This window comes from Rhamphochromis longiceps, linkage group LG22 (assembly GCF_057381845.1).
Source record: "Rhamphochromis longiceps isolate RC_006_pf linkage group LG22, R_longiceps_female_GT1.1, whole genome shotgun sequence".
Lineage (NCBI taxonomy): Eukaryota > Metazoa > Chordata > Actinopteri > Cichliformes > Cichlidae > Rhamphochromis > Rhamphochromis longiceps.
Window position 1 is genome coordinate 8,522,358 of NC_140577.1, and position 20,187 is coordinate 8,542,544.

The window sequence follows — 20,187 nt, forward strand, 5'->3', positions numbered from 1 at the left end:
CCTCAAGGCCTCAAGTTCGACACCTGTGTTCTAGAATGTGCCGTGCTCTAGTAAGTTTAGAATCAGTCTCAGAGTTCTAGAATGTTTCACATTAGCATCTGTGTTCTAGAATGGCCATGAATGCTTAAAAATCAACTTCTGCATTCTGGAATGTTGCACACCGTTGTTCTAGAATGGCCACCACTATCTACACACTAGTGCTCTACGACAATCTCAGCATTGTTTAAAACATGAATTCCAGATTGTTTCAAATCAGCCTAAGGGTTCTAAAATTATCTGCAATGTTTCTTTAAACCTCAGTGTTTTATGTCCTCCAAAAACACACAGCAGTGTGGAATGTTGCTTAAAAATCTTTTAATATTGACCAGTGGGAAAATGCCGCATATACAGTACTTTTCAAATACTTTTAGATAAGAGGCTATTCATCTAAAAACATTTCTAACTCCTCAAAAATGTAAGATTTGTTTATGTTGGTCAAATTTCCACTAGGAAGGGATTTTTCTTAACCGATGAAAGAAACTGCAAGAATCCACTTTAGTTGTGGATTTATTGGTGTTTACTGCATTCTTTCGTTTTAGAAAAGTACCAAACAGTCGACTGGTCACTCCTAAAATAATGTCTCCCTCTGGTGTTCATTTTGTTTTTTTTAAGTCTAATCATAGCCTCCTTCACTTACATCAACATCTCTAAGGACCTCATACTGATAGCAAAAATAAATGGTTCCCAAATACAACAGAAGAAATTAACAAAATCGACTCCAGTCACCGGAATTACTTTTTTTTTTAAAGTCAACTGCCTTTCCCAGTTATATATTGCTTTTGTTGAACCACTTGAATTTAAACTGATAGTCTCCACCTCAATCATATCTTAATAGCTTGATTTAAAATCCACTGTGTTAGCCTAAAATGGAAAAATTATAAATCAGTGTTCACACCCTGCAAGCCTAAATGTAACTGGTAGAGCTCGTCTCACAGGGAAGACGATCACACTTATCTACTAGAAACCCAAAGTCACCTGTTTCAACCTGGAAAAGATGCTAAACTTCATATAAATCTAACAAGCTATTCGGGAGCCCAGTGTTAGCCTCTCAGGTGCCAATACACTGACTGGCTTTGTCAGCAACTGCTAGATAAAGCTGTAATCTCATCACCATTGATTTTAAGTTTCTTTCTTGAGAAGTCATTTAACAAAATATTTAAAAATGGCCTCAGTGCTCTAAAATAACACACAATATTAAAATGAGCCTCAGTGACATGTTTTAAAATGATCACAGATCACCAAAACCAGGAAACAAAACTACTTTTATTACCATGATTTTTTTTTTCTTCACATAAGTGACATCAGCATGGCACGGGAAAAAAGCATTTTTATCCTTGTGTTAAAGGTCAATGGCAAATAATTTATGTGCAAAATGCGAGAAATACATTCACAACACTGCTTGGTAGAGTTTTAAGCATCACTAAACAAAAACTGAGCCTATGTGACGCTGCAAAATGAAAAAGGATCACTTGAAATTAGAATTTTTTTTTTCTCATGTTTTTCAAAATAACCATGGCCTGTAAATAATGCACATGTAATGGACAAAACTGAAGCAGTGGCTCAAAGATTTGTTGCGTTATACATTTCCATCTTTTAAAGTGTTTATGTACATACAGCAGAAAGCTGACAAATCCTTTGGGATCACCAACACTTTAACTGATTACTAATTATCTGATCAAACTCGGAAAATATCAGTTTTACTTTTCATGTCTTTATTGAACACATTGAGTAATCCCACAGTGTTTATTCTAAAACGGTAAGTAAACTATTGAATTTATTTAGTTGGACAAACATTAACAGCATTGAGGCCAATAATATTTCCTGTTTTACTGCATCTTCCCAAACTCTTCTAAGCATCAGATTTAGAACTGCCGCTATAAACGTATTTACTCTCTCAATGCCTGCAAAGCATCCAGTTGGTGGATGGTAAGACTGACTTTTGTCTCAACTGTGCTCAGAAAATTATTACAGAACTGTTTTGGAACATCCATCTGGTCTTTTGCAAACTTATTTACTTAGCAAAATCCTTCCATTAACACTATTTGTTATTCAAAAGTTTTCTGTATATCTTTTAATTATTTTAGTAAGTGTAGATATATTGTTTGCAGATATATTGTGGTCTCTGTGGCCTTTGGAAAAAAAAGAGTAGTGCCTGTCCTATATTTCCACTTTATATAAATTTCAGAAAAGGCTTTGTAAGTAATCAGACTGTGTACACATTTGTTTATAGGGATAAGTGCCTCTACATCCCACAAGTCAAATCTCATTGCCTTAATTGGAACACCTGACTCCAAGCAGCTTTTCTGAGAACTCATTAGCACAAAGGTTCGCTTATTCTTTCCATCCAGCACTGAGTGATTGCTCAATGTTTCATAAATAAAAGAATGAAAAGTATAACTGCTTGTGTTCTTCGTTTATTCAGATTGTATGAAGATCGGATGACATTTCATGGCAATTTAAGCAAAATCCTTCTTCAAACTTTACAGTAAGTGCTTTAAATCACCGTTTTCCACATAAACGTTTAATTTCAGGTAAAGCTCTCGCTGGCCTCCTCTTTAAAAACGTGACTGCCAGGGTCCAAGTTTTGCGTCTGGGTTCTTAGCTCAGCAACTATCCCAGAAACACTACCCAAAAGCCCACCCATCCCATCCTCTATCTCCTTATGAAAATCCACTTCCTCAACTTTCACCTGTCCTCCAGTGGGGAGAAAGGCTTCCCCTTCATCAAATCCATAACTGTAGCCATCATCCATATCTGCTGTTGCGCTTGCACTGTTGCTGTTCGCCGAGGAGCTGGAAGCAAGTCTCTCACATCGGGCCTGATGTCTCAGGAAGCTGTCTCTCCAAATGACTTTCTTCCCACAGAGGCTGCATTCATAGGGCCGCAGCCCTCCGTGGGTTTTAAGGTGCTTAGTGAGATGGTGCTTCATTTTGAAGGACTTTGTGCAAACAGGACACCCAAAGGGCCGTAAATTGAGGTGCTGCATCTTCACATGCCGGTCACGCATACTCTTCAGGGTGTAGGCTTTCCCACAGTGGCAGAAGTGTACTTTGCCCGTGTAGGGCGCAGCAGCGAGGGACACTGAGGATGATGAAGATGGGGTTGGAGGTGAAGGGGGCGGTGGAAATGCAGCAGAAGATGAGGACAAATGGCGACTGGAGGTAGGGGTCAAAGAGCCACCCTGCCAATTCACCTCCGCGCCCGCCACTGTAAAGTCAGGAGACACGGGGACCAAAGGCCGCTGGGAAACCTGTCCTGTGCCATCTTCAATCTCATCGTAAGTGCCTCTCCTATAGGTCGCTTCTGTGAAACATTCAAAATCTACATCCTCCTCTTCATCATCCTCATCTTTACTGCAGCTGCCGCCCTCTCCTTCCTGAGGCCTCTGCTCTTGCTGAGACCAGGCACCTGTTTGCCACTGAAGCCTCGCTGAGGACGGGCAGGAAGGGTCTGGAACTGCGTCACCTGTTTGGCAACCATGAAGACTGGGCAGGTCTGTGGCTGGATCGCTTCCTACCAAATCTCTTTGCTTCATCACGTCTGCACTCTGCTTCCCTGCAACATGTCCAGCTTCGTCATTTTCATTTGAAACTGAGTGAAAGTCTGCTGAAGACAAGAAGGAACAAAAGCACAGTTTATTAAATTCACTGGGAAAATGCACAAAGAGAAAGAATATATGACCCAGCTATCTGGTCAGATTCAACATTATTTATATTTATATCCACTGCTGACGTAAATCAGAATTTCACTAAATTGAAACCAATAAATAAAATATTTAAATTCTTGTATTTATTTTATAATATATAAACATATTAACTTTCAGTAACATTTACAGTAAATGTCAGGGCACTGCTGTCAGTCCAAATCATCCCCACAAAAGCTGCAAATTTCTTTATATTTGGAAAAAAACTGCTGTTCAAGAAAAGTAAAAATCCTAATAACAAATAGTGTCTAAAAAGGATTCTTTAATGCTGTTCATATTTGTCCATCTTACCACAGTGTCCCATTTGTGCAAAGCCTTCCTTCTTCCCCGTCTCTTCTCCTACTCCTTCATCCGCCTCAATCTCTCTTCTCTCACTCCTCCTCTTATCCTGCGTCTCATCACCATCCCCACTCTCTCTATTCTTATCGAGTGGTCGATCAGAGGTCTGTGGTGCCCCCCGCTGTTGAAATCTGACTTTCTGCTTTAAAGCCTCAGCACCCAAAAACCCCCCATGGTGCCGGGCATTGTGTCCAGGTCCGTCATGAGTAAAGTGACTCGTCTTAGCATTGCACGATACCCATGTCTCCTCGCAGCTGGTGTAATCAGTCTCCACATAGCCAGGAAGGCTGTCCAGCTGTGAATCAGCCAAGTGCTGGGCTGACGAGGGTCGAGGGCGTCCCCATCTTGAGAACTGCTGTGGGCGTCTCCATGTAGCCAAAGGAGGCAGTGAATCTGGCTTCTTCTCCCTCCTCCTTCCCTCCCTTTCTGCATACAGGCACTCCGTGCTGCTCGGGGACTGCTGGCGAGATGCAGAGCCGGGGTGAGCTGCGGCGGCAGCCTCCCCAGAGGCGCCCTCTGCTAAGGACCGAGGCCTCTTCAGGATCTCGGTGCATTTGTCCACGATGTGCCACATCTGGAGGAAACTGGCCACGGTGACATAGTTGACGATATCGTCATGCACGATGCTCAGCTGGCCAGTGTACGCAGAACTCAGGACGCTCTCAAAGGCAACTGGGTCCATGACTGAGGGCAGGGAGACAGTTGTAACATTTTTCAGTAACACCTGTGAAGAGACAGAAACAAAGACACACTTTGACATCTGGACTAAAATATACACATAAACAGGTTTTCTGCCAGTGTTTTACAAACCCAGTGCCTTTACAAAAACAAACTGTTGCTCAGTTTGTTATCCATTTTAAACATAGAAAAACAGCTAAAGAAACTATAAGGGAGGCTTAAGACACCTGCTTTTTATACAAAAGTTAGGTTTCCGCTAACTGGAGTCACTGATGTGGACATTTCCACCATGTTTGTGCTGTTTGATGAAATTATCTGAGCTACTGTGAGGTACAGACTACCCAAGGATTTTCTGCTTCAGTTTTGGCGAGTGAAATTCAAGTATTTTATCATAACCATCAGCTTATGTTACTACGTATTAATTAGCAGGTATCTTTTTCAGTGGATTGCACTCCAACAGTTAATAATACAGCTTTTAAACATGTTTGCCAGCTGTGGCCAAAATGTAAATATTAAAGCTCAAAATGTGGAGTAGAAAACATGTGGGTGATATGCTCATAAAGGCTGTGAAGTGGTGTCTCTCCCTTCGTCTCTTGTCACCCACTCTACATGCAGAGATGATTTTAGGTATTCTAATAGTGCTATATTACTGGAGTGCAACATCAGACAGTAAACCCCAACAACTTCAACCCTGCATTAATATGCTCTGCCCTACCTGATCATGAAAGTAAGGTGAGGATGCAGCGAGGACACAGCGGTGAGCCCTGAACACTTGACCTTGCACCTGGATGGAGAGATCGCACAGCCTGCCTTCCTCCCGCTGCCGGTTCAGATTGTCCAAAACAGCTGCTCTGGCGCCTGGGAAGCACACCTGGACCGTCAAACCGGCCGGAGCCACAGACCCACTGCAGGTCGGATCCATGGTCAGAGAAACCTAGAGGAAAGGCACAAAAGTTGTCAGTTGTTTTCTCATATTTTACTACACATGTAGTTATTATTTTTCTAATCCACACTTATACATATAATGCATTATAGACTAATATATGTTTTGTTACGCCATTAAAATATGCAATAACACTGTCTGGTTTCCACAAAAGAAGGCTGATAACATTCACCGCAGAAAAGATCAGCTGGTACATTAATCTATTATCCTCTGATTGATCTTTAATTGCTTACGAGTAATTTCATGAAGACCAATTTTACCTCATCATTTTACCTCAAATGTCAGGTAAAACGCTGCTAATATCAGTGTTATGGAAAATATGCTGTTTGGTTCCTGTACCGAAGAACTCAACACTATCAGGGCTTAACAACTATTGACTAGCTCCCTCACACCAGAGACTTGCCTGGGCCCACCGGTGAAGTAGTCTAGGAGGAATTGTCTACCTCTGAATGTGAATAAGACCACAGTTACGGTGACTAACTTCAGAAGGAAGAGGGCAGCTACATAGCCAAGACCTATCCTGGGACAAGGTGTTGAAGTAGAGGGCTACTCCAGGCATCCAAATCAGGAAAACCAACACAGATTGTATACAAGAAGGGTAATAGGAGACTCTATTTCCTAAAGAAACTGAGATCCTTCAAAGCATCCAACAAAATGCTGCAGATCACCCAATTTTAGACTTTGCTGAAGTCTGCTGGGGAGCTGGTGACTCCAACATACTGAATAAACTGATCAGACAGGCTGGCTCTGTGACTAGCTGCACACACGACACTTATGAAAGAGCTGTGGTCGAGACGAGGCCACTGAACAGTCTGCTATCCATCATAGATAATCTTGACCACCCTCTGCAACACTTACTAAACAGACAGCAGAGCCTGCCTCAGATACACTGCCACAAGGAGAGATATACAAAATCTTCCCTTCCACATGCCATCACACTCTATAATTCAATACATCCGCCTACCAGAAAGCCATCTGCCAGATAATCCGGGTGTTATCTTTAATGTTCAATTTAAGTGCTGTAACGATAGCATTTCCCGAATATGGGATAAATAGGGCTGATTTATTAATAACCACCTGTGTTCATCCCGAATAATTTACCACCTGGTGATTACTGCTCACGTCGATGCTCTACTATTTCACCATCTACTTTTAAAGGCGGCACTCACACGATGAAGGGCTGAAGACATTCGCTCCTTAGTTTTTGGTTCATTGTTTATATTCCCTGGGTTAAGCTAGCTTTTAGCTACATTAGCCAGTCAACAGTTAGCCCAGTAAACGTTAGTTTAATGACTTTACCTTCGATGAGCCGAGATTTTGTTGTTTTACATGGAGCCTCGCTGACTATTTGCAGCAAAACGTCACTGGTAAACTCCACATGCTAACCGCCATCTCAAAAAAATCACGCTAATAAAACGAGACTAACGGCAGCCTGCCCGCAGGCGCAGCTGCTGCTTATAGCCAGTTGACTAAGCAGCATCCTCATACGGTGTGAGTGGGTGTTTAGTGTAAACGTCGGTTAGAACTGTCACGAAACGCCATCACACGTTAACCTGTTGATTCACCTGCCGCTGAATAAACAATAGCTGCATGGACAATTATTAAACGTTACTGACAGACCCATTGTTACATGTATTGACAGAGCCCAATCCCCGAGAAACTGGCTGCAATCCAGCTGGAGGCCCAGCAGGGGGCGCTCCGGAGATATTCAATTAGCTGACAGTGCAACACGGATAAAACAACAGCTTCTAGACAAAACGGTCAATGTGTAATTTAATTTTCGCATATCTCATCGATAATGGGCCTGTACTGAAATAAAACGATGTTCCTGTCCTTTAGTTAGTCCTCACAGAGAAGCTTATGCTGCCCAAAAGCTAGCATTTTGCTAAGACACACGTTTCTACAAGCGTTAAATAAACAGTGGAAGAAAAGTTAAACCGCAACAGAAAACAACATGTGTGATGGTTGTGGTGGTTGAACGGGACGCTGCCAGGAGGTTAGTTGCTAGAAATTCTCAGCTACTGGTGGATTCATGCCCAAAAGTAAAATGGCGGATGCAGTAAAGCGGCTCATAGTGCTGTGAAAATAAATAAAACCGCCAACGTTTATCTCCAAACAAAATATCATAAAAATTTCAAATTTTCCTCAATGAAGTTTACACTTTTAAAAATGCAAAAGATAAAATGAAAATGAAATACCCCCACCCACCCCTTGCACCTAAATAAAGTTCAAGGTTCAAGGTTCTTTATTTGTCACATGCATAGTTATACAAGTATAACACACAGTGAAATGTAGCCTGACACGCTCCTCGACATGTGCAAAAATTGGGGGGGTGTAGAGGAAGAACATTTTATATATATATATATATATATATATATATATATATATATATATATATATATATATATATAGTATATACACTGGGTGAATGTGCAGTAGTAGCAGCAAGCAGGTGAATTCTGTACATTAATATGAATAGACATCTGACTATTTTACAGGATAGACAATATAAACATTAAAATTAAAGGAATTTGGAATGTACATTGTGCCTTGGTTTAGAGTGTCTGGAAGAGAGTCCTGTCTCAGTCAATTATAGATGATGTGAGAGGGCGGGTGTGTGTGTTTAGGGCACGGATGGCTTGGGGATAGAAGCTCCTCTTGAGTCTCTCTGTCCTTGCCCGGAAGATGCGGAACCTTCTACCAGATTGCAGAAGTTGGAACAGTTTGTTGCCAGGATGGGACGGGTCCTTCAGTATCTGCGCTGCTCTAGTCCGGCATCTCCTGGTGTGTCCTGAAGCAGGGGGAGAGCAATCCTGCAGCAGCGTTCTGCTGTACGGATCACTCTCTGGAGAGCTTTTTGGTCCTTCACACAGCTGTTCCCGAACCACGGTGTCATGTTCTGTGTGAGGATGCTCTCCACAGCGCCTGTATAGAAAATCCTGAGGATCTTTGGAGGGACCCTGAACTTCCTCAGTTGTCGTAGGTGATACAGGCGCTGCCTAGCCTTTTTGGTCTGGACCTGAATGTGGGCAGCCCATGTCAGGTCTGAGGAGATGTGGACACCAAGATACTTGAAGGACTGCACCCTCTCCACTGGAGCTCCATTGATGATAATGGGCTTGTAGTCTCTGTGCTGACCCCTTCTGAAGTCCACCACCAGCTCCTTGGTCTTGCTGACGTTCAGCTGGAGGTGGTTGTCCTGGCACCACGATGCCAGATTCTTCACTTCATCCATGTAGGCCGCCTCATCGTTGTTGGAGATGGCACCCAACACCACTGTGTCGTCAGCAAACTTCACAATGGTGTTGGAGCCATGGGTGGCCACACAGTCTGAAATGTAGAGGGAGTAGAGCAGTGGCGAGAGGACACATCCCTGAGGTGCTCCTGTGTTGATGGTGATGCTGTTGGAGAAGCACCTGCCCACCCTCACCACCTGAGTTCTGCCAGTGAGGAAGTCAAACACCCATGCACACAGACGGCTGTTAAGTCCCAGATCCCTGAGCTTTGTGAACAGTCTGCAGGGCACTATTGCGTTAAACGCTGAACTGTAATCAACAAACAGCATTCGCACATAGTTACCCTGTTTCTTGTCCACGTGGCTGAGAGTGGTGTGTAGGACGTGGGCGATGGCATCCTCTGTGGATCTGTTGGATCTGTAGGCGAACTGCAGCGGATCTGTGGTGTCTGGGATGGAGGAGGAGATGATGTTCTTCAGCAGCCTCTCAAACACCTTCATTACTACCGAGGTCAGTGCAACTGGCCGGTAATCGTTCAGGGATGAGGGTTTGCTGTTCTTGGGCACAGGGATGATGGTGGATCTTTTGAAGCATGTGGGGACCACAGACATCAAACATCAAAATTATTATAATTTTTTTAAGTTTCCACAAATATCTAATGGTAAAACTCAATGTGTAATAAACACTGGGAAATACATTAAAATAATTTCACGAAAAATTCCTTCACTGTAGCCTACTGTAATTTTAACTGGATTTTTTGAGTCACCTCCCATTAGCGCCCCCTATAAAACAAGAAGTCCAGAAAGTGGAAGCTCTCTGATGCCCTGTATGAATCAACATGGAGTTAAATTAAAGGGCCATCTCGCCCTGTTCTCGTTTTCTTATTTATCATTTTCCATTTAATTTGCTTCCAACGCACACCGGGATCCCTGCAGCAGGTTTGAGGCAGGGTTAAATGAGCATCAGTTTAAAAAACCGTACAGAAGAGGCTCAAACAGCTGTCACATGCAGCACCTGCCCTGTCTCACACACGCTTGGCTGTTTTTACCGCAGTGCATCTGCAGCAACAGCCTCTCAACAGAGGTGCCGCTGTGGCGCAGGAAAAAACACCGTTAACTGAGCACTGGACGGATTTATTTGAGGGTTGTGTGTGTGTTTTTTTTAATTGCGTGTCTGGCTTATATGCCTGCGTGTGCGCTCACGCAGTTTGACCTGCAATGCCAACGCGAACGAAACATCTTTTCTCCGAGCACGGGGTCATTAGATAGCTGAAATTATACAAAAAAAATATATAGCTGCCATCGCAGGAGAGGACAGTATTTTTCTATATTTTTTCCAGGAGAGACGACTCTGCTCGAGGAGAGGAGGCCTGATCAGGACAGTGGCTCTGATTTCATTGATCCGATTAAGGATAATTACCATTAGACCATTAGACTGGTCTCTATTAAATACTGGTAGCGTGTACCCTGTAAAAGGTAGCCATTTGTTTCCTGCCGTAGAGCATGCAAATTGATTATAAATGCACTGGCATGTAAATGTATTGTTGACGTTTATTCAGTAGCTGGCATGTTGCACTCTTGAACACATTCATTTTAACCTCGTAAGCGTCTATACTCTCTGTAATTTTCCAACATTTAGAGCGGAGCATGCCCCAGGGAGGTCTACTGATTGCTCTCTGCATCTCATATTAAAAGGACCTCAGGAAAAAAAAAATCATAACCTCAGGGTGCGGATCTGGGGAGCACTGTGAGTTAACAGATATCTGGATCGTTTCATAAGCTATTTGATTATTGATAGCAGAAAAGGTCACCGCGTGGATGCGGGAGGCCAGTGGGTGTGTAAATTGGGGGAACTGTCTCAAAAGGAGCAATAATTTGTGGCAATAAATTCTGCAACCAGAATTCTGGAAACTGTTGCCGGCTTGAGCCAAAGACCTGAGTGGTTCCACGGGACATTACATTTACGCGTATACGGTTTGCACTTTACAATGCATGTTTAGCTGCTAGTTGTCACCAACACATGACATCAGCCTGCACTTAAAAAAAAAACAATACAGATAAGCTTCCTGAAATCTACAAGAAAACATTTGCAAATATCCATCCTGCTATTGCAAACTCGGAGGTGCTCAGTGCGTGAGTGTCACTAGGCTCCGTGAAAGCTTCAAGAACCATTTTAGGGTTGTACTTTTTGAGGCCCCTCCTTCGATAAAACATCTGGAGTTATGGCACTACTACGTTTTCTGCTATTTTCCTTCCTCTGCACGCTGTTTGGTGAGTGGGCGGGATTCCTGGCAGTGTTTTGCTATGACACCTTGTTAACCCAGGCTGATGACATCTCTTCTTTTCTTGTAAACAGTGTACCAGTGTCACGGGGCCTGTGCAGAGGTGGACTCGGACACTGAAGCTGTAGCAGGCAAGGGTTTTAAACTGGGCTGCATCTCCTGCAAAAGAAGGAGTGAGGTGAGAGGTGAAGCCAGCGTCGAATGGTACTTCAGGCCAAAAGGGGAGGCTGACTTTTTTCTGGTGAGTGTTTCCATGAAGTGGGATTTATGGCCCTGCAGATCTGGGTTTCCCCCCATCTTTTAAAAAAAACAAAAAACAAAACATTTATTAGAAGAAGGAACAAAGTATAGAAGTAACTTGCTGCTTTATTTATATAAAATAAACACTGTTCAATATATTTTCAGGGGAGACGACAGTAGGAATATGATTGTGGAACTGCATTCGTTTTCAGTTTAGAAACTTACATTTGTGAATCTGAAATTTGGCACAGAATTAAAAAAAATCAGATTAATCTGAAATTCACAAGAGTTTGCGTTATTGTCTTGATGGAGTCCAAATAAAATATCTTTCCAAACCAATCGGGAATCACTTACATAAACGTAAACATGCTGTTTCAGTAGGCAGGAGTAGAGGTAAAGCTAAAATAACTGAAAGACAAACTCATGTAAGATTACATAATGTCAGGTTTGAGTCTTTTTAAGGACACTTTCGGTAGGATAAAACCAGTGGAGCACTTTAAAGGATGCTTCTTTCACCTTGTTAATAAAGTAGAAGAAAATAACTGCAAAAGCCAGAGCTTCTTCCAGTTACTATCACACAAAACGATTTCAGTACATTTGAAGGAGAAGCAATATCCTTCAGGAAAAGAGCTCTCATTTCCTAATTGCAGTTTTGATGATGGAGATTAAAACAAATTTTAGTCTTCCAAGATCCTCACTGTGCATCGCTGAACTGGATGACATACACGTCAACAAGTGGGCCGGTGTTGCACCAAAAAGATTTCTGATGTTTCTGATGTATGTATGTGTAATAGCTCCTCGTGTTGGTAAATTAACTGGATTTATGAAGAGGTTATCTATAAAATAATACCTAAATTCTAATCAACCCAATCCTTTTTGGCCAATTTAATAATATCTTTACAGAACTATGGTGCTATTTATGCTTGTTGCAATTTCTGCAAAATCCCTTGAAAAATACATTTATGTCAATGACACACAGCGAAGCCGCTACCTCTGCTGGACCTTAAATTCTGCTTTTTACACAACAAGCAGCACTGCTGACTATATGGGAGGTTTGGAGCAGGAAGTCTTAGTCATGCAAGCATCCATAAAATCAAACTTGTGGGCTACTTCTCTCAGGACTTGAGCTATTTATATATGCACTTATATATAGTGCACACCAAAGCTCTCCTCCTTCCTGTCGCTCTCACTTACTCGCACATAGACACCTACAGTACGGTCCTCAGTCACATAATAGCACCCAGTGATGAGACCGTCATGAGCTTCAGATGGGAATCAATTGGAACATTTTACTCCACTGAAGTCATCAAAGTGTCAGAGAGAGCTCTGCTGACCTTGTGCTGGATTCTCTGTTTGATGCCGCAGTGCATGCTGTGTTAATGTAGCCGTGGATGTATTTCAGTATAGTAGTGTCTGAACGGTCGTTTTATAATTTACAAAAATATGCCTGAACAGTTTCAGGGGAAAGTGTGTTTCATATGGGGTGACTGGGGGTGTAGACAAATTTAAATCGGAGGCAACACATCCATCTACAATATGTAACGAGGTATTTTCCTCTCACATGATATCCATTTGGAGCTGTCAAGTGTGTTTACTTAACCAATTAACTGAAAATCTAAAAAATGGAGTATGTTTTTTACTCATGAACCTGGACATATTTTTTTCATTGTTGCTTCCAATTTGAAATCAAACAATCAGGGTACAGCTGAAGTGTAGACTTTCTGCTCTAATTCAAGGGTTTAACAAACATTTAGCAATAAATGTTTACGAGTTACTGACAGTTTTTACACTAAATCCTTGATTTTCAAGAGATATGAAACACATTTCCAAAATAATAATAATAATAATAATACATCGTAGCCTAAATAACATAATAGCTCATTGGTGGATGTTCATATTAGACACCGCCAAAGTTTCAGCGTTTTTAAAAGTAACACCTGTGAGCCAAATGCTCTGTTTCTGACAGTTTCTTCTACCCTTGGCTCTGTGTGATGTCATGGAGTGCGTATATCCCAATAGAGTCATCTCAGACACCTGGTATTAGCTGTGAGAACAGAAGCTCCACCCACAACTGTTCCGATCTTCTGTTTAGGGGGGGACAGCCAATCAGAAATAAGTTCTCTTTAAGGGGGGAAACAAACTGAGCGGCTACACCAAGGCCCAGAATAACATAAATAATGAAAGATTAATTTTAACCGTCACTCATGCAAAGGTGTTGCATAAGAATATGTAACTGGTAATGAACACAACCTTAAATGATCTCTGTGTCGTCCAGATGTACACCTACAATGAGGATGGCCCCACCATTGAGAGTGACCAGTTTGAGGCTCGTGTCGACTGGAACGGAAGCAAAAGGAGCAGAGACATTCAAGATGCGTCCATATACCTGTTAAATGTCACCTTCAATGACTCGGGCACTTACCGGTGCTTTTTCAACCGCATCCTCTCCTACGAAAACTACGAGTACAACGACGTTGTCAGCAAAGTGGTGCACCTCAGTGTGGTGGGGAAAGGTACGACTTTATACAGGTCATTAGTATCTGAGCAAGTAGACTTAAAGACATCTGAAGACAGTTAACAAGAAAAAGCTAATTTATTGCTAAATGTTAAAATATATTATGCATATTGAAATAAGGTTGAAAAGTGTGGTTTGAGCAGTCAGATTTAGATTTTTTGAATTTTTTTGAATGAATTTATCTTACGTGTAAATGTGGCGATCAATGGTGGAGATGGCTGAGCATTTTCAGGCCTTAATTAGACTTAAGCAGACTCTGTCATTGCAGAAGCATTTCACAAACTGATTCACACTCACACAATACAGACCGTCACTCTTTTAAATCTCACTGTGAGTGCAGTGTGCATTCCTATTAACCTGGAGGTCCCTGAACAACAACGGAGCTTTAATATTATGAGAATGCAGCCTGCCTCCATTTTCAGAGGTTGAAGATTCTGGCACTGTCAATAAAGCAGCCTCCTAGTCTCTGTTATGATTAAAATGGAAGCAACATTCATTTTGTTTCACTTCTATTTCATCAGTGGCTGATATTTACTCTCTACAGTTTTCAATAGATGGAAGAAACATGTCTAATCGTGGATACTGACACGCTGCCAGTTCAGCAGCTTAGCTGAATTATTTAATGTTTCCTGATAAATGCATTACTATCAGGCAGCATAACAGTAAGCATATATAACTGTGCGCTCTTTGGTTCAGTCTCCCAGACACGGATCAAGTCTAGTCTTAGACTTTGCGGCGATCTTAATTTAATTTCCCTTTGAATCTAGGACTAGGCTTTAAATACGTCTGGAAAACTGTCTCTTAACTGTAACTTTGGAACAAATTATGATTAATTAATAGATATTTTGCAAATATTTAGACTCTTAAGAGAGCTTTGCATAAACGAATGCCTGCAAATTGTAATGAACCGAAGCAATGTTGTGAAGTGGTCCAAAATTCCTCTGCAAGAACATGAGAGACTGTTAAAGTCATTTTATTATATATTATATATTTTGATTAAACTCAGTAGTGTCTCACAGGCAGACTGCACAATGTCACAAAAGTGATTCTTCTGCAAGAAAAACTAAGACTATTCAAGCACAGAATTCTTTATTTCGATGCGTGTGGCTCTTGTGGTTGAAAACAAAAGATTTTAGATAGAACAGATGTTTCCTCTTTAGGTTTTAGGTGGTTTCAGCTTTTTCTCGACCCCGTCAGGTCACCTTTGTTTTGTTTGTTTGTCTCGTCTTTCCTGGTTTCCTGTATGCAGCCACCAGAGGTACAGCTTCCATCGTGTCAGAGGTCATGATGTACGTGTCCATCATCGGCCTGCAGCTCTGGCTCCTCATAGAGATGATATACTGTTACAGAAAGATAGCAGCAGCTGGAGAAGAAGCATTACGAGAAGCGGCGTAAGTATTTTTCTCTTACACCTAAATGCATGCTGACTTAATGCATGTCAGAATCTTGTATATACAGTTGAGCCTTTTCATTTCAAGATTCAGCTTGAAAAGATATACAAGATGTGCTTATATGTTAAAGGCTTATAAAAGTGTTTCTGAGTGCAGTTATGAACTGGATGCAGATATGTTGGCCAATATTAGTTTGTAGCTCAAAATAAAATGAGTCACGCGTTGCTATTGTGGACCAAGATGTGTAATTAAGTCATTTTACAGTTGAAAAGGAAACAAACATATCTGAGACTCCTTATTTTCTGGCACTTATTGGCATGCATATTTGTAGATATTGATGAAAGACAAATTTGGGTTAAGGCCCGGTCACACCAGCATTATAAACTCACTCAGAGGTGCAAATGAAATAAAATTTTAGGTCTCCAGCTGAAGGAAGTAAACACTGTGTGAGTGTAAGCTAGGGATTCCAGAATTTTGTGTCTGCAGGTTGGGTAAAAACATTTTAGGTGTTCCAATTAGGCAAAAATTAAATTAAAATAATTGTAGTTCACACTAACAGTCACCTCAAGGTGCTTTAAATGTCACAGATTTCAGGCCGAACCAAATACAGCTTTTAGAGATGGACTAATTAAACAGAAAAAAACCTAAAACATTATTGAGACAATGTGGAAAATTAAAGAAACAGAAACATGACATAAAGCTAAAGAGGGCAGCAGGGTTAGAGTGTAACTGAACAAAAAACTGATAGAAACTGAGGCATTAAATGGGCACAGGAAGCAATCAGGAAAAGTGGAAACACTAGATTAACAGGGCACAGCTGAAACTAATTAAGACAATAAGAAAGGAAATAATATTAATGATAATGTACAAGAGACCGAAAAGCAACAAAATAAAACAGGAAGTACCCAAATGGGGAAACCAAGGAAAAGAGAAACACTTGACAACAAAATTCAAGAAGACATCAGAGAGACCAGACCAAACCAAATCAAATCAAGTATAGGGGTATTCTAAACGTTGAAGAAAAACTGATTTCAAAAGTAAGAAGAACTAAAACACTAAATGAGAATCTTGAGATGAAATAGAACCTAGAAGTAATCAACACATCCGTTACATTTTTGCTATAATTACAAAAAACCTCAACGATAAACTAAGAAATCCTTACCGAAGGAAAAACCCAACAAAATCCACAGATTATGTTATTTTATTGCAAGGTAAAGACTGCACATCGTTATAGAGAGAACCCACAAAAAATCAGAGGATCCACTGTGAGTAAGAACTACCTTTTAACAAGAAGAACCTTCCGGCAGAACCAAGCTGTGGGAGGGCAGCAACCTGGCCTGAATGGTTGAGAGATGAGGGTAAAAGGAAGAAAGGAAAGGAAAGGAAAGCAGAGAGAGACCACGAGCAGACACAAAGTATGGGAGGAAGTAGACAAAGGTTGCAGTAGTTGCATATAAGCACATCCAGGAGAGTGGGAAGAACTGCTCAGTGCCTCATGGGAAGTGTCCCAGCAGCCTGAAGCAGCATACCTAAGGGATCATTCAGTCACCTGATCCAGCCCTAACTATAAGCTTTATAAAATAAATGAGAGCATTCTTTGGAGTTGAGAGGGTATTTGTCTCCTGAATCCAAACAGGAGAAAATGACATCATAAAAAGGTGGATGTTAACCCAACCCAAACTCAACCCTAAATGCTCATTTTAACTCATGACCTGTTGCATGTTAAGAAGTTAACTTTCCTCGGTGTGCAAAAGGAGAAGAATCACAGAAGAGGGATATGGTTTGGCAGACTGCCAAAGAGACAAATTTATATGCAGAAATGATAAGAGATATGTGAAAGCAGTTGCGGTTTCCTTCTCATTGATACTTGTTTATTAGGTGTTATTTTGGCTTACAGTGTTTGACGTGAATGGTACTTTCCTCAAAAACAAATTTGGTGTGAGTCGGAAGTTGTGAAAAGTGTGTATTTCCCCATGAGTCATGTCATTGTTTATTGTCCTGCTATAATCACACCTATAATTTTAACTTTTGCCTTTGCCTGCTATATCATTGTTTCCTTTACTATAAGACTGTCGCTGTCTCCATCGTGTTTGTGTGCGTTCACTTGTGTGTCTTTGTCCCGTTCCCTCTTGTCGCCTTGTCGTGTTTTCATCCTGCCATCCTCCTCCCTAGTCAAAACCAAAACCTTCCTCCTGTAAGTCGAAAAGAAAATCAAACCTGTATCTTTTTATTTTTGCATTTTTTAACCCATGTCATTGTGATAAAAGAAAACATTGCAGATGATTACTGAAAATGATTTTCTTTTTTTCCTTTCCAGAAATGCTGAATATTTAGCGATAGCCTCGGAAAGTAAAGATAACTGTGCAGGGGTACAAGTCGGAGAATAGCACAGGTACGTTGTGATCATTTAATGAAAATGGATGTCATCTTTCCATAAAAGATACCTACTGTTACAATGTATTTTAGAATGATTAGAAACACTACATAAATGTCATTAAACCCTGTCAGCTGACCACTCCTAACCACGGCTTTGTTTCAAACATCATGTTTGATCTATGTAAACTGTGTCCCTGTAGCAACAATAACGACGTCAAGTATAAAATATAAAAGAAAAAATTGCTCTTTACTTATTATCTAGTCTAGCAATTTTCTGATTGTATTATTATGGTGAAAGTTTTGTTATTTCTAGACTGTGTACTTTTATTGAAAACATTACGTAAAGGTCATTAAGGGTCATTTTTGCACTTTTCTATGGATATAGCAAAATTGTTCTATGGATGTCCATGAAGCTAAGCTAGGCTATTAGGCTGCTAACTTAACATTTACTAGAAAGTGCAAAATAAACTTTGTAGATTTAAATACTGAGTTCTTGCACTAAAGTATATTTTTGAGGGAAATTAATGAAAGGTTAGAAAGGTGGATCCCTTGAATTTCTGCTCAACTATATTTTTTCACAGCTAAAGTGTTAAAGTGGGACCAGCTTTGCTAATTGTTTGATACAAATACTGTACCTTCAGTTAGGTGAAAATGTGTGGGTTTTAGATGTCAGACTAACACCCACACAATACATGTGTGTGCAAGGGGGGGGACACAGTTGGAGAGGTGAACATGCAAGGGGCAAAGGTAGTGAAAGTAGATGAATTTAAATACCTGGGCTCAACCATCCAAAGCAAAAGACAATGTACAAGAGAGATGAAGAAGCGAGTGTAGGCAGGATGAAGTGGGTGGAGGCAAGTGTTAGGTTTGATTTCTGGCAGAAGGATAGAAGTAAGAGTGAAAGAGAAAATGTACAAGATGGTAGTGAGACCTGCTGTGATGCATGTTTTGGAGATGGTGGTACTAACAAAAAGAAGATGCTAATGTTTTCACTGGTAGTGACCAGAATAGACAGGATTAGAGACCACTGCATCAGAGGGACAGCTCAGGTAGGGCAGTTTGGAGCCAAAGTTAGAAAGGAAAGGCTGACATATGCAGAGGAGGTAAAGTGGATATATCTGACAAAGGATGTTGAAGATGCCCGGCAGGAAGAAAAGAGGAAGACTTCAGAGAAGATTCATGATGTAGTGAAGGAAGACATGCAGAGGGTTGTTGTGACAGAGGAGGAGATGGATGCAGATGATCTACCCCTAAGGACACGAGAATAAACCTTTGTGAAATATTAGGAATTAAGTATTATTGGAGTCCAAAAGGCTACACCACCATGTACTCCAAACCTCATTACTAAATATAAAACTGATTTGTTTTCTCTAATAAAGTGTAAAAGCATTATTTATGGCACCATCTAACACAGATATGTTGTCACTGATTAGGTGTGCAAAGCTGAAACTAATGGAAAACAGCTGTGAGATCATTTTAATTATTTAAATGTGGCTGCAGAGGTTGGATTAGTTAGAGATAAACTGGATTTTCTACAAGCTCAGTCGCTTTGATTCTGCGCCAGCACTTCCATTTACGTGAGCCGTCTTTGTCTTCAGGCTTTCTTCATGGACTGAAAACATCCTTCCACTTAACGACCTGCACGATGACAACCTGAGGGAAAAACTCTTCATCTCAAACCTCTATTTTACCTTCTTAACAAACCGAACAAAGGACAACACACTAGGAGAGCATGGTACCAGCACTGTATATAGTACCCTGTGCACAAAAAGCATGTTCTGCACTTATATGAGAAACCATTATGCATTAATGAACCACATTGTCTGAAGCATATACTGTACGTTCAGTATTTGTCTTTAAGTATATGTAGTCATGCATTTAATATGAGTGGTGTTGTAGAGAGTCCATGAGGCTAACTGTCCAAGAAAGCTTTTTACTAAATCATCACCACATAATGTATAAAAAACACCATATGTGTAAGTGATTTCTAAAATAGAATGTGATGGGCTACAATAGACTGTATTTCTAAATTAACTGCTAGTTATAGATTCAGTCAATAATAAAGATGTATTAATAAAAATGGAGAAAACGTGGTTGAAAATTGTCGTGCTTGGATATTATGATTGATGATTATGATGAAGATTTCAAGTGAGGTCTGCTCAGCTCCAGCTCCATTTTTAATGTTCAAAACAACTTTTTTTTTTTTTTTTATTCTTCTACTGGACCTGTCTAATATGAGCGTCCACTTTTGTAACCATATTTAGAAACCAGTGATTTATTTTGAAAGTTACTGGTGCCAGGGGGAGCAGTGTAAGTAGTTCATAAACTGCTGATATACTGGAATTTTCCCCCACACAAACATCTCTTGGATTTGCAGTCTGAAAATTGTCCAAATAAGAGAAAATACCCAGTGAGCAGCAGTTCTCTGGCTGAAAACGCCTTGTTG

At 40.8% G+C, this 20,187-nt stretch overlaps 2 protein-coding genes across 3 annotated transcripts; one reads left to right on the top strand and one right to left on the bottom strand.

Moving 5' to 3' along the window:
• Window positions 1-1,263: 1,263 nt before the first annotated feature.
• Window positions 1,264-7,368, bottom strand: zbtb22a (zinc finger and BTB domain containing 22a). Of its 2 annotated transcripts, none has more exons than XM_085396741.1 (4): window positions 7,002-7,368; window positions 5,475-5,693; window positions 4,034-4,805; window positions 1,264-3,642 (listed from the first exon to the last, which is right to left on the bottom strand). In XM_085396741.1, exons 2-4 carry the CDS (start codon window positions 5,679-5,681, stop codon window positions 2,567-2,569), a joined length of 2,055 nt encoding a protein of 684 aa, XP_085252867.1. In that variant the 5' UTR covers window positions 5,682-5,693; window positions 7,002-7,368; the 3' UTR covers window positions 1,264-2,566. The 2 variants fall into 2 exon arrangements, with proteins under 2 accessions (XP_085252867.1, XP_085252866.1); XM_085396740.1 differs by having other exon boundaries at window positions 1,264-3,645.
• Window positions 7,369-10,049: 2,681 nt separating this feature from the next.
• On the top strand, window positions 10,050-19,828 carry scn1bb (sodium channel, voltage-gated, type I, beta b). The gene is made up of 6 exons (XM_085395869.1): window positions 10,050-11,208; window positions 11,294-11,460; window positions 13,735-13,972; window positions 15,224-15,365; window positions 17,683-17,757; window positions 19,340-19,828. The coding sequence occupies exons 1-5, from the start codon at window positions 11,160-11,162 to the stop codon at window positions 17,750-17,752; spliced, it is 666 nt and encodes a 221-aa protein (XP_085251995.1). The 5' UTR covers window positions 10,050-11,159; the 3' UTR covers window positions 17,753-17,757; window positions 19,340-19,828.
• The last annotated feature ends 359 nt before the right edge of the window (window positions 19,829-20,187 follow it).